Source organism: Monodon monoceros, unplaced genomic scaffold (assembly GCF_005190385.1).
Source record: "Monodon monoceros isolate NGI ecotype Baffin Bay Population unplaced genomic scaffold, NGI_Narwhal_1 Super_Scaffold_7, whole genome shotgun sequence".
In the NCBI taxonomy this organism is placed as follows: domain Eukaryota; kingdom Metazoa; phylum Chordata; class Mammalia; order Artiodactyla; family Monodontidae; genus Monodon; species Monodon monoceros.
Genome location: NW_021703784.1, coordinates 24,413,366 through 24,428,481, shown reverse-complemented (window position 1 = coordinate 24,428,481; position 15,116 = coordinate 24,413,366). Strand labels below are relative to the sequence as shown.

Here is a 15,116-nt window from a genome sequence, read left to right as displayed (position 1 = left end):
CCCACCTCCTAGAGAAATGGAAATAAAAACAAGAATAAACAAATGGGACCTAATGAAACTTAAAAGCTTTTGCACAGAAAAGGAAACCATAAACAAGACGAAAAGACAACCCTCAGAATGGGAGGAAATATTTGCAAATGAACCAATGGACAAAGGATTAATCTCCAAAGTATACAAACAGTTCATGGAGCTCAATATCAAAAAAACAAACAATTCAATTAAAAAATGGGTGAAAGACCTAAATAGACATCTCACCAAAGAAGACATACAGATGGCCAAGAGGCACATGAAAAGATGCTCAACATCACTAATTATTACAGAAATGCAAACCAAGACTACAATGAGGTATCACCTCACACCAGTCACAATGGCCATTATCAAAAAATCTAGAAACAATAAATGGTGGAAAGGGTGTGGTGAAAAGTGAAGCCTCCTCCACTGTTGGTGGGAATGTAAACTGATACAGCCACTATGGAGAACAGTATGGAAGTTTCTTAAAAAACTAAATATAGAACTACCATATGACCCAGCAATCCCACTACTGAGCATATACCCTGAGAAAACCATAATGCAAAAAGAGACATGCACCACAATGTTCATTGCAGCACTATTTACAATAGCCAGGACATGTAACCAACCTAACTGTCCATTGACAGATGAATGGATAAAGAACATGTGGCACATATATACAATGGAATATTACTCAGCCATAAAAAGAAACAAAACTGAGTTATTTGTAGTGAGGTGGATGGACCTAGAGTCTGTCATACAGGGTGAAGCAAGTCAGAAAGAGAAAAACAAATACCGTATGATAACACATATATGTGGAATCTAAAGGAAAAAAAAATGGTACTGATGAACCTAGTGGCAAGGCAGGAATAAATACGTAGACATAGAGAATGGACTTGAGGACATGGGGGAGGGGAGGGGAAAGCTGGGGCGAAGTGAGAGTAGCGTCGACATGTATACACTACCAAATGTAAATAGCTACTGGGAAGCAGCAGCATAGCACAGGGAGATCAGGTAGGTGCTTCGCAATGACCCAGAGACATGAGATAGGGAGGGTGGAAGGGAGGCTCAAGAGGGAAGGGATATGGGGATATATGTATGCATATGGTTGACTCACTTTGTTGTACAACAGAAGCTAACACAGTACTGTGAAGCAATTATACCCCGATAAAGGTCTGTTAAAAAAATGAAAACTATATAATGGGACTTCCCTGGTGGTCCAGTGGTTAAGACTTCACCTTCCAGTGCAGGGGGTACGGGTTCGATCCCTGGTCAGGGGGAGCTAAGATCCCACATGCCTCGCGGCCAAAAAACGGAAACATAAAACAGAAGCAATATTGTCACAAATTCAATAAAGACTTTAAAACTGGTCCACATCAAAAAAAAACAACTATATAATGAACTTTTAGGGTGTTGGAGGAACACTTAGGCCCCATTTTTCTATTTCCCTAGGAATGGAGAGAATCTCTATAGGAGTGAAAGTAATAAGAACAAACCTCACTCTTCTCCATTCCTTCACTTCCAACTCCCCAGGAGAGAAGGCACCTCAGCTGATTGGTTAGCCTGGAGCCAAACCTGCTTGGATGAGCCCTTTCCTCTCTCTTTCTCAAATCCCGCTGGTTTGCAGAATCTAATTTATGCTTCCTCATGTCCTCTGTTATAGGGGCAGCCTCTGCCTCTATAGGAAAAGTCTCCAGTTGTACCAGTGTAAAGGACAGTATGTCTAATTCATAGGTGAATTATTAACAAGTCCACTTGGCTACAGATCCAAAGCCATGATCTTCCATGTTTTCTCAGTAGTTAAGTTGACAGTCTGATATTCATTTATCTTTCATTTCATTTCTCAATTGGTTACACAGAAGGAAAAAACAAAGATGTTCTTTACTGGTCCCCTAAAGCTACAAGCCAGGATAAGAGGTAAAATTAAAATAAACCAGTCAAAGAAGAGCTCTTTTCCTTTCCTGTCCTCATTATTTTTGAAAGCACTTAATAAGAATCCACACATGTAGTTGATAAGATGGTTGTCTCATCAAATACACTAGCTCTGTAGTCACATTATCAACATAATCACACAAGCTTAGCAAAAGTTAAAAAGCCAAAGCACTATAGTTAGTGATAAGAACTAAGCAAATGCAAAAAAATACTAGTAAACAGTATTTGCATCCAGGAACAAGATCAGATTTTGAAACAACCTCATATTTTAAAGATTCTTATAGATCTGAAATTCTGATTTCTCTTTTTTTTTAAATTGGAGTATAATTGCTTTGCAGTGTTGTGTTAGTTTCTGCTGTACAATGAAGTGAATCAGCTATACGTATATCTATATCTCCTCCCTCTTTTTTAAAAATAAATTTATTTATTTTTGGCTGCATTGGGTCTTCGTTGCTGTGCGCGGGCTTTCTCTAGTTGCAGCAAACGGGGGCTATTCTTTGTTGCAGTACACGGGCTTCTCATTGCAGTGGCTTCTCTTGTTGCGGAGCATGGGCTCTAGGCGCACAGGCTTCAGTAGTTGCAGCACACAGCCTCAGTAGTTGTGGCACACGGGCCCAGCTGCTCCGCAGCATGTGGGATCTTCCCAGACCAGGGCTCGAACCCATGTCCCCTGCGTTGGCAGGCAGACTGTTAACCACTGAGTCCTCTCCTCCCTCTTGGACCTCCCTCCCACCACCCCCATCCCACCCATCTAGGTCATCACAGAACACCGAGCTGAGCTCCTTGAGCTATACAGCAGGTTCCCACTAGCTATCTATTTTACACATGATAGTGTATTTATGTCAAACCTTATCTCCCAATTCTTCCCACGTTCCCCTCCCCCCCATGAACACATGTCCGTTCTCTATGTCTACATCTCTATTCCTGCCCTGCAAATAGGTTCATCTGTACCGTTTTTCTAGATTCTACATATATGCGTTAATATACGATATTTGTTTTTCCCTTTCTGGCTTACTTCACTCTGTATGACAGACTCTAGGTCCATCCACATCTCTGCAAATTACCCAATTTCGTTCCTTTTTATGGCTGAATAATACTCCATTGTACATATGTATCACATCTCGAAATGTCATTGGACATTTTGGTTGTTTCCATGTCCTAGCTACTGTAAACAGTGCTGCAATGAACAATGGGGTACATGTGTCCATTTCAATTATGGTTTTCTCAGGGTATATGCCCTGTAGTGGGATTGCTGGATCATATGATAGTTCTATTTTTAGTTTTTTAAGGAACCTCCATACTGTTCTCCACAGTGGCTGTATCAGTTTACATTCCCACCAACAGTGCAAAAGGGTTCCCTTTTCTCCACACCCTCTCCAGCATTTATTGCTTGTAGATTTTTTGATGATGGCCATTCTAACCAGTGTAAGGTGATACCTCATTGTAGTCTTGATTTGCATTTCTCTAATAATTAGAGATGTTGAGCATCTTTTCAAGTGCCTCTTGGCCGTCTGTATGTCTTCTTTGGTGAAATGTCTTCTGCCCATTTTTTAATTGGGTTTTTTTTTTTTTTATATTGAGCTGCATGAGCTGTTTGTATATTTTGGAGATTAATCCTTTGTCCGTTGCTTCATTTGCAAATATTTCCTCCCATTCTGAGGTTGTCTTTTCATTTTGCTTATGGTTTCCTTTGCTGTACAAAAGCTTTTAAGTTGATTTCTATCTAAAATTCTATCTGCAGTTTGCAAGGATTGCTTTAAATCAGACTTTTGATAGCTTCTTTAGCAGTTCAAATAAAGTACAACTATTAAAAACAAGTCAATGAATAAACATGAACCTCTTATTATTCATTTGTAAAGATAAGGACATTACCCTCTACTACTCAAAGTTGTTGAAGGGACTGAATCATACACTATATGTGAAAAAGTTTATCACAATTCCAGACACTTACATTTTAGTTTTGTTTCTTTTATCTATAGCCTGCAGCTACTATCTTTAGCCACTAGATGGTAATGCTGCTACAGTAAATTATTGCAAAATGGAAGTCTGGATTTTATTTAACTTCTAAAAGTAAAATGTAAAAATTAACTTACAGGACTTTTCCTGGCATCTGATGAACTGATAGATAAAACTTTGGACACCTAAAAGAAGAGACTGTGATAATTTCACAGTCTGTAAGAAATGAAACTGTTAATGGTGCCTTTACATTTCATTTTTAAATCTTAATTCACCTGGATTAAGAAATGTGAGAAATCCTATGAAAAGGGCATTGTATAAGGTAAGGCATTTGTTGATAGCTAATAAAAATGTTTGAATATTTACCTCTGACCCCAAACTGAGAGAAACGATCTCATCTTCAAACGCAGAATGCGTGTCAACATGAGCAGGAATTCCTGAGATGGAAGATAGGATAACAGGTCACTTCATTTTTCCTTTTAGTAGATTTAAGACAACTCTAAATATAGCCTCATAGTATTAGAGTGAAAACATCATTTGATAAACAGGAACATACTGTAATTTTAGTTAAAAGGAAACATTTAAGGTCAATGTGAATAAAATTAAACTAAGTCTAAACTAAAAATATAACTTCATGTTAAAGCACCATTGTGACCTGACTGTAAAATAAAGATTTGAGAGTCACTGCTTAACTAGAACATTTACTCAATCCCAGCCCAAGAGGAAGTGTGAAAGATAACTAACAAAGTCATTTTAACCTCTGAATACTGGATTCCCAAGTACCTGTAGAACAAAAACAACAGCCAGGTGTGAAGACTAATCTTATCAATAACTAAGATATGGCTTCTTCCACCAGTCTCTCAATCTATGTTAAATGAGTATCTCTTACTTGAAAGGGACCTTGCTACATGGTGAGAGTACCTAAACCTAGTAAGACACAATCTCTGTCCTCAAGGAGCTTATAGACCAATGGAAAGACTGATAGGTAAATAAGCTATCATAAAACATCCTGATAAATGCAGAGAAGGAAAAAACGCCATAAGTCCTGCCATTAATAAAACCCTCAATATCATTTGATTAGTACAAATATCAGACAAAGATGCTGCTAACAAGTGCAAAAAATCAATAACCTAAAGATTTTTTACTAAAATATCATCCTAGAATTGTCTTCCACATTCTCAACAGAAGAGAAAGAAGAGCATGATGATCCAACCAGTTAGTCTTCTTCTATGTACCTGTAAATTATTTGATTTCTTCCACTTTACATGCCTCCTTTGTTTTTAAAGCAATCTTCTCCCTCTCTAAAAAAAAATGTTGAGGGAGAACAAAGAAAATCACAAATAGCAACTGTGTCTGTTTACACTTAGAGATGCAAATTCCTCAAGAGACTGAGCGTAGAATTGCAAATGGATTGAAATCAACACAGGTAACAAACATAAGCAAATTAAGAGTCAGTTCGAGCTAAAAAATACTATCTTTGATCTTAGAGAGTTATATAACCCACTTAGTTATGAAATATATGACTGGAATTTTAGAAGAAGAAATATTCACCATGCCCAGGTTCATACTGGTTAACAGTCAGTTGATCAGGTTTATGTTTAATGAAACCTTCCTTCAACCATTTCTCCAAAATGCTATCACAAATGTCCGGAAGACCTGAAACCAGTAATCATAAAGGTGAAACATATTAAAATATTTACTTTGCATGTTTTACCCAAGAATGAAAAAATAGTCACTATGATAAAAATCACACAGCTTTGGGGCTTCCCAGGTAGCGCAGTGGTTGAGAGTCCGCCTGCCGATGCAGGGGACACAGGTTTGTGCCCCGGTCCGGGAAGATCCCACATGCCACGGAGAGGCTAGGCCCCTGAGCCATGGCCGCTGGGCCTGCGCGTCCAGAGCCTGTGCTCCGCAACAGGAGAGGCCACAACAGTGAGAGGCCCGCATACCGCAAAAACAAAACAAAACAAAACAAAATCACACAGCTTTTAGTTTAGTGGTCAGATCCAAACATAACAGTAAACTCACAAGCAAAGTAAAATTAAAACAAAATTTTAAGTATCTTTTAAAGTTATTTTATTGATTTTATGAAATAAAATGTACAAAAGAACAATTTTGCAGACAACAATTTTGGTATTTTGTAAAACAGAAATAAGATTATAACATTTATGATATTTTATACTGGAATTAGCCTGACCACTTTCTTTTTTGTTATTTTAAATTATTAATTTACTTTAAATTTAATTATTTTAAATTATTTCTCTTTAAAATACATGCTTTTCAAAGTGGAACTAACTTACTTTTATTGGAGTCATAAATGTTATTTCATGAGGCAAAGGAAATATTTAAATAAGATTAAAGTCATAAAAATACAGATAAATTTAACTCCAACGAAGAATTCTACCAAAGGATTAATATCCTGATTATGTAGCAAATTCTTATTAATATATTTGACCACCCATTAGAAAAAACTGGTAAAGAAGATGAAAAAGAATTCACAGAAAAGGAAATAAAAATGGCCAACCTCACTAGTAATCAGGTGATTATAAAGTTAAAAGTTTTACAATATCACATGCTGCTAGGGGTAGGGGGAAGGAGGTATACACTTTGTGAGAGTATGTTGGTATAGCTTTTTTAGGGTGCAATTCGTCAGTGTCTATTGACATTTTTAAACGAACATAACTCTGACACAATTCTAATTTAGTAGTTTCCCTTGAGCAACTCTTGCTTTAATGCATAAAGAGGTGTATACAAAGATATTCACTGCAGCACAACTTGTAACAGCTAAAAACTAGAAATAACCTAAATGTCTAGCAAAAGGAAATTAACTGAATAAGCTATTATTGAACATTCAATAAAATGAAAACCTATATAAGATCTCTTGTGGTAATATATGAATATACAATTTATAACATACAATGTAATACTACGTGTTAACACCTATATACGTTTACAGGCTATTTGGATGTAAACTCATTTATAAGGATTGAAATAGTATACACTAAACTGTTAATGGTACTACTTCTGAAGAGGAGTATGGGAGTATGGATAGTGTTCAAGAGAAATTAAATTTAGCTTTATTTATATGTATAACATTTTTAACACAAAACTACACTATTTAGTTAATTAAAATGGTTTAAATTTAATCAACTGTTTCATAAGTTTACCTACAAATGACAAATGAAAAATAATCTCAACCATGATATCCTAATATTATTAATATATTAATTTTTTACCAGCCCTTATTATTTATTAACAGTTACTGGGTTTCCCTGGTGGTGCAGTGGTTAAGAATCCACCTGCCAATGCAGGGGACACGGGTTCGACCCCTGGTCCAGGAAGATCCCACATGCCACGGAGCAACTAAGCCTGTGTGCCACAACTACTGAGCCTGTGCTCTACAGCCCACGAGCCACACTACTGAGCCCGCATGCCACAACTAGTGAAGCCTATGCACCTACAGCCCATGCTCCGCAACAAGAGAAGCCACCGCAATGAGAAGCCCGTGCACTGCAACAAAGAGTAGCGTAGCCCCAACTCGCCACAACTAGAGAAAGCCTGCATGCAGCAATGAAGACCCAATGCAGCCAAAAATAAATTAATTAAATAAATAAATTAAAAAAAATTTTTTTTAATGTATAAAAAAAACACAACAATTACTTACCCCCAGGTAATGGCTTATCTTTATCTACATGGTTGTTCTCATAGTGGAATTCATAGCCAAAATGCTTTACTCTTCTGTGTTTTAAGGATTTTTGAACTGTATGAAGAGAAGAAAGTAAACTATTTAGGAGAAAAAGAATTTGATTCCTCATGTATTTCAAAGTCAACTTTATGAATAAGGATTGGTTTAGTAATGGTAACTTTTGTTAACTGCTAAATTATTGTCTTTAGTAAAATGAAACATTCTACCTCATAGCTGCTATTCTTTTAAGTCTAAAATTGAAACAAACTTTTAAGGGTTTCATCCAGTCAATCTGAAAGAGCTAAACATGTCCACTGCCACTCATAAGATTGCTAATGATCTGGAAAAGAGTCAAAGTAACTAATTTGTAAATTTCTCCAGGAGGTTCTTACTACATTATAATGATATGTTACTGAACTACTGATTCCTCATAGGAAATTTGTCTTAGGGTGGAGAGAACCAAATAAGACAACATAGGGTTGTCCCTGGGTATCCTTGGGGGATTGGTTCCCTCAAATACCAAAATCCAAGGACAATAAAGTCTCTTACATAAAATAGTGCAGTATTTGCATGTAACCTTCATACAGCTTTCACATCCTCCAGCATGCTTTAAATAATCTCTAGATTACTTACAATACCTAGTACAATGTAAATGCTATGTAAAATAGTTGTAAATAACAATGTAAATGCTATGTAAATAGTTGCCAACATGCGGCAAGTTCAAGTTTTGCTTTTGGAACTTTCTGGAATTTTTCTTTTTTCTTTTTCTTTTTCTTTTTTTTTTTATTTATTTGGAATTTCTCTTTTTTTTCCAAATATTTCCAATCCATGGTTGACGGAATTCATGCATACGGAACAGACAACCAACTGTATATAAAACGGCTTATAAATGTTAGTTGCACAAATGTTGACTAATAAATATTAATCAGTTTGGAGTTTTAAATTGATACCTATATAAATGCTATTTATTATTAATGCTCTTAAGAATTGTTGGTATGACTTACCTAACATTGTATCCAGGGTACTTTCAGTAATTTTGAGGAAATAAGAGTTTTAATAAACCAAAGGAGGATAAGGCATTTTGCAGAAACTTTTAAATACCAGATTTAAAGTTTTACTTACAATTTTGATTGTCTGTATCTTCTGTCCAGTTAACACTTTCCAAAAGCATTTTCTCATCCTCAGAAGAAATAATGTCTTCTATTACCATGAGGCCTGGAGGCAAGGCTTGAAGCCCCAACTCTTTCCACTGTGCTGGGGAAATGAAATTAAAATAATCAAAATACAAAACTTAAAGTTCTCATAGACAAATAATTCTGTCCAATAGCCATTTATCAGTTCATAAAATCCCAAACCTCATTTTTAGAAATAAGAATGCTGAAAGGCACACAACATATTAAAAACAAAAAATAAAGGCCAAGATAAAAATTATGGTACATTTTATCCACTGCAATTACCAATAGCAAATAGAACAGTATTTACTTAAATATTTTGTTTGAACACAATTAAGCCACTTTTTAAATCTCACTAAGAAAAAAGGTTTCTCATAATATCTACAGTACGCACCTCCATAAACAAACCAGATTCTAAATATTGAATACAAAAATTTAAATACTCATTTTTGCTCCTATGGTCAAGTAATAGAAGAGTGTAAAACAACAGTGTGGTGGTTTCTTAAAAAAACTAAATATAGAGTTGTCATATGACTCAGCAATCTCACTCCTGTACATACATCAGGACAAAACTATAATTCAAAAAGATACATGCACCCCAATGTTCATAGCAGTACTATTTACAATAGCCAAGACATGGAAGCAACATAAATGTCCATTGACAGATGAATGGATAAAGAAGATGTGGTAAATACAAACATACACACACACACACACACACACACACACACACACACACACAAACACAATGGAATACTACTCAGCCATAAAAAAGAATGAAATAATGCCATTTGCAGCAACAAGGAAGCACCTAGAGATTATAATACTAAGGGAAGTAAGTGAGAAAGAGAAAGACAAATACCATATGATATCACTTATATGTGGAATCCAAAATATGACACAAATGAAACAGACTCACAGACATAGAGAATGCACTTGTGGTTGGTTGCCAAGGGGGGCGGGCAGTAGGAGAGGGATGGTTTTGGGAGTTTGGGATTAGCAGATGCAAACTATTATATATAGAATGGATAAACAACAAGGTCCTACCGTATAGCACAGGGAACTATATTCAATATCCTGTAGTAAACTATTATGGAAAAGAATATGAGAAAGAATATATATGTATGTATACATATGTATACATACATATATATTCTTTCTCATATTCTTTTACACACACACACACACACACATATAAAACCGAATCACTTTGCTGTACACCAGACACTAACACAACCTTGTAAATCAACTATACTTCAATAAAAAATACATTAAAAAAGTACATCTGGACCTAATACAGGATTTCAAATAAAAAACACTCCAAAACTCATTTCATGCAATTTCTTACAGTGTTCAACATGCTGAATGGGGGAAAACCCAAGGACAATATTTTTTGATTAAGACTTATTCCTACAACATTGTAAAACAACTGTACCCCAATTAAAAAAAGACTTATTCCTAAAGCATACAATTTTCAAAAACTGATCACAAACACAAAATACGAAAAAATCTAGTTTTCAAAATCTGAAAGCTTAAGTCAAATTTAAAATTAAGTACATATTGGATTTCCCCAGTAGTGCAGTGGTTAAGAATCCGCCTGCTAATACAGGGGCCATGGGTTCAATCCCTGGTCCGGGAAGATCCCACATGCAGCGGAGCAACTAAGCCCGTGCACCACAACTACTGAGCCTGCGCTCTAGAGCCCGCGAGCCACAACTACTAAGCCCACGTGCCACAACTACTGAAGCTGGCGCGCCTAGAGCCCATGCTCCACGACAAGAGAAGCCACCACAGTGAGAGGCCCGTGCACCGCAACGAAGAGTAGCCCCCATTCACTACAACTAGAGAAAGCCGGAGTGCAGCAACGAAGACCCAATTGCAGCCAAAAATAAATAAATTAAAATAAAGAAATTTTTAAAGAAATTTAAAAAATTAAGTACCTATAGACACTGAGAATTATAACTTCTAAAATATATCTTTAAAGGAGTTAAAGTTTCCTTTGAACCTTATTTTATAAAACATAAATTTGATCATATTCTACTCTCCTACCCACTCCCAGCATATCTAAACAAAACTCTTTAATTGCCTAAATAGGTGGCAAATGAATATAATAGGAGGAGATTAGAAGTCTAAGTTCATCTCAATGTATCTCATTTCCATGGCTCAGTGGTGAAAAGATGTAATAATCCCTGCAGCAATTCTGTAAATCAGTCTACAAAGCTTTTATTTAAATTAGTTAACTTAATTAATTTAAATAAAATTAAATTTAAAAACCAAACAATCGTGTTGGACAGTACAGATATAAAATATGAACATATTTCCATCATCACAGAATGTTCTACTGGACATCACCACTCTAAAGCTTTGGGGATCTTTGGTAGCTAAAGTTGCTCCTCCATAATCATGAACCTTGGCACATAATCATTTGGATCACAATTAATTCCTAAGTGATTAATTGAAAGCTTCTGGGTAGACACTGTAAAATAAATTGGTGATCTAAATCCTCAACAATAAATTTTGAAAGACACAGTTAGATAGCAGGGCTCCAAAATAACATGCATACATAATAAATGTATTGTTAGGTTGGTAAGCTATGTCTAAATAACCTCTCTTCAACTACTAGTCCCATGCCTGTACAAACTAGGCACTTAAAGAATGTTTGTTAAACAAAAAGGGGTTGCTTAACTGACATTCAATTCTGTTTCACAATAACTGAAACTTCCAACTGAGGTAAGAAAAGAAAACACACAAAAGCAAAAACCATTTTTAAAAAGATACCTGTATGATATACCTTTTTCCACAAAATTCAAGTACAGAATAATCTTTTGTCCTAAGTCATCCACTATTTCTTTTCCATTGAGAATATCATAGGCTTTCTTGGATTCTTCTACAGTTTTGTATCTTACAAATGAGTAGGGCTTATTAGGTGGCATTAAGAGAGCATCCACCAATCCACACTTCTCTAACACCGGGAGCAGTTGGTTCCTACTCACTCGGTTACCCAAACCACCATTGGCAACAATCAGGCTCTAAAAAAACAAAAAAATAAAGTAACATGAGCAATTGATATCAATCTGTTATTTTAAAATGAGATTTAAAAATAAGATATTGTAAATAATACTGATTTTTAATAGCCTTTTCAGTAAAATATTCATTTCTTAATGACCATATACATACAAATTAAAAGATAACTTTCACTGCTCATAAATTTAACATAATGAAACAGAAAGAGGAGGCAGAGAGAAGAAACAAGGATTTACATAATACTTGCCTTTTTTTTTTTTTTTGTGGTACGCGGGCCTCTCACTGTTGTGGCCTCTCCCATTGCGGAGCCTGTGCTCCGGACGTGCAGGCTCAGCGGCCATGGCTCACGGGCCCAGCCGCTCCGCAGCATGCTGGATCTTCCCGGACCGGGGCACGAACCCGTGTGCCCTGCATCGGCAGGCGGACTCTCAACCACTGCGCCACCAGGGAAGCCCAATACTTGCTTTTTTGCTAGACACTGTGCTATATGTTTTTACCTACTCAATCTTCATTAACATAATCTTCACAACAATCCTACAAAGTGGGTAATATAAGCCCCACTTCATACAGAAAGAAACTAAAAATCAGAAAAATGAGGTTAAGGTGGTGATTAGTTGGAACTGGGTTTCAAATTTACTTCTGTCAGTTTCCAGAATCCATACTTTTTGATATAACCATTATACAATGTTTACTAAAACCTAAAGGTAAAGGTACTGGCTGGAAGAAAAAAACAATTACAAGTTCTATTGAACATAAAACAGGAAAAATTTCCTCTGTTTGTGGGTTATTCAGTCATTTTGCAATTAAATTTTTTTCCTTTGTAAATATCATGCTTACTTCCTGTCATTTGCAATCCTGTTCAACTTTACTCAAGGAATTAGGTAGGGGAGGTTTTCTATTTTTATTCTGATGCTTATGGCCTAGTGCCATTATAGTCTTTGTACTTAAAAAACATTCTACACAGCATTAAGATCTTTAAACTCTGTAGCATAACAAAAGTAAACAACTGATGGCCTACACTCATCAGTTTCATCATTTATACCAGGTATTGGCAAAACTTTTCTGAAAAGGGCCAGATAGTAAATATTTTAAGCTTCACAGGTCATATAAGCCTCTGCCACATAGTCTTGTTTTATTCTTAAACAACCCTTAAAAATGGAAAACTCATTCTTATCTCACAAGCCAGATTTGACCTGAAGACAGTAGTCTGCCAACACCTGATTTATGAGTGTAGAACATAATGTTTTAGCTTCATATGCATAAAATGGGAATATCTAGAACACTGTTTTAAAAGAATATAAAACAATTATTATAAAATTGGATAATAGGGCTTCCCTGGTGGCGCAGTGGTTGAGAGTCCGCCTGCCGATGCAGGGGACGCGGGTTCGTGCCCCGGTCCGAGAGGATCCCACATGCCGCGGAGCGGCTGCGCCCATGAGCCATGGCCGCTGGGCCTGCGGTTCCGGAGCCTGTTGCTCCGCAACGGGAGAGGCCGCAGCAGTGAGAGGCCCGCGTACCGCAAAAAAAAAAAAAAAAAAAATTGGATAATAAGTAAAGCTCTGTTCTTTCATGGGGCAGCCAATACTTTATATGTATGTAAATATACACACACACACTAATAAACACATTAATACAATACTATAAAATATGGTATAAAATTTAGTCTCAGATGGCTTGTCCTGGACCTCATTCAGTGAAGTTATAAATTAAAGTACCAGAAATAGCTTGGTCATATGTAGCCATAATTACAAAAACATTTCCAATATTCCCAAATCTAAGGAACTGCAAAGGTTTTGTAAATGTCAAGGGTCCACTGTCCCATCTAGGAATTGGGGAAAACAGTGAGAGGTGACTTGAGGAATACTAAAGGTCCTCAAAAATGCTATCCAAGTGATTTGTGGGCAATGCTAAAGGCAAACCACACAAAAATGAGTGCAATGGTAGAGGGAAGGGAGGAACTTATTTATTATTACATGTGAGTTATAGAATATAATGAAATGCTTAATTTAATAGTTGTTCAGCCAAGCAATTTTTCCAGTAATACGAAGAAGAGAATTCAGACTTTAAGTTATCTTCAGTCCTGATAATCTGAGGATAATGGCTCTAAAAAAATCTAACAATCACTATAAAGTTGTACAAAGGCACCTGTACTTATACAGTGAAAAAAGCATTTGTTCTCCCCTAGATTGATAATATATAATTGGAAGTCCATCTACAATTGTTTTCTCTTCCTTTAAAAATATTGAGGAGAAAAAAGTAATCAAGTCCAAATAAAATGACACTTTGGAAGCCATAAAGGTGAGATTAAAGCTTCTAGAGATCTGAAGAAAAAAGTCAACCTCAACCAGAAACAAGTTTCAGAGGCAGCAAAGAAACTTAACCCATTTCTTTTCTTACCACTTGTCTTCACAACCCCTGTAAGGGGAAAAAAAGCCAGTTATGCTTGAGAATTGATGAAAATAGGGTATATCATAAATCTTCTGAATGCCTCACAGCCTCAGTGGGTCTTGGCAGGAAGTGCGTGCAGACATTAATTCTAATCTATTATCTACTCCATCCTTTTTTGAGGGATTTGGTTTAAATTCTCTGAAGTTATTGGGTTTGTTTTTTTTTTCATGTATATGTGCTTTTATTGAAGGTGTACTTCAGGAAAGGAAAAATCCTCCATGATGCTGGTTTTTTTGGATGATACCTTACAACTGTTTCTCCAGTGATTAGCGCTTGATGAAGATTTCGCACCTGCAAAGCACACTGCTCGTTCGCCCCATCCAGGCACTCCTGCCCTCCGTTGCAGAGCCAGGCCACAGGAATGCATCTCCCACCACAGGCAGCTTGCCTCATCACGTTACACTGTATTTCATCGGTCATGGAGCCCCTGAGCCCCCAGTGTGGCCAGCACGGGTGGCAGGAGCAAAAGGAGCACCTGGCGTCTCATGGCTGCGAGGGAACAGTGCAGGAACCTGGGCGTGAGGCACGCTGTGCGTGGATGCCACGGGTGAGAGGGCCTGAAGTTATTAATATTTAAGAAAATATAAGTCTGGGCCTTTTACCTGCTAATATTAAATCTCCCTAAATAGAGCACTCATTCCTAAACTATGATGCAGTACAGAAGACAGAAAAAGCATTAGAGAAGAGTACTGGTCTGAGAATCAAGAGGTCTAAATTTTAATCCCAGCTTCACCTCCTAAATTGTATGTCTTTGGTCCTCAGTTAGATGCTAGCTAAGCTGCCTTACTACTGTTATCCTATATCTTTAGAACCAGAAAGAATATGGTAAGAATACTTTACATTCATGTGGTATTTTAATGACTAAGAAGTACTATCATATACGTGTTCTC

General features: G+C 36.6%; 1 protein-coding gene across 4 annotated transcripts in view; it reads right to left on the bottom strand.

The window, feature by feature from the left end:
- The window catches only part of ALKBH8 (alkB homolog 8, tRNA methyltransferase), a 70,548-nt gene that overhangs the window by 48,231 nt on the left and 7,201 nt on the right, over positions 1–15,116 (bottom strand). For all 4 annotated transcript variants that reach the window (XM_029209315.1, XM_029209319.1, XM_029209316.1 and 1 more), the window contains 5 exons: positions 11,546–11,783; positions 8,705–8,836; positions 7,562–7,657; positions 5,449–5,553; positions 4,264–4,334 (listed from right to left, as the gene is read on the bottom strand). In XM_029209315.1, coding sequence (XP_029065148.1) covers positions 4,264–4,334; positions 5,449–5,553; positions 7,562–7,657; positions 8,705–8,836; positions 11,546–11,783 — 642 coding nt within the window. The remainder of the gene's footprint in view (positions 1–4,263; positions 4,335–5,448; positions 5,554–7,561; positions 7,658–8,704; positions 8,837–11,545; positions 11,784–15,116) is intronic.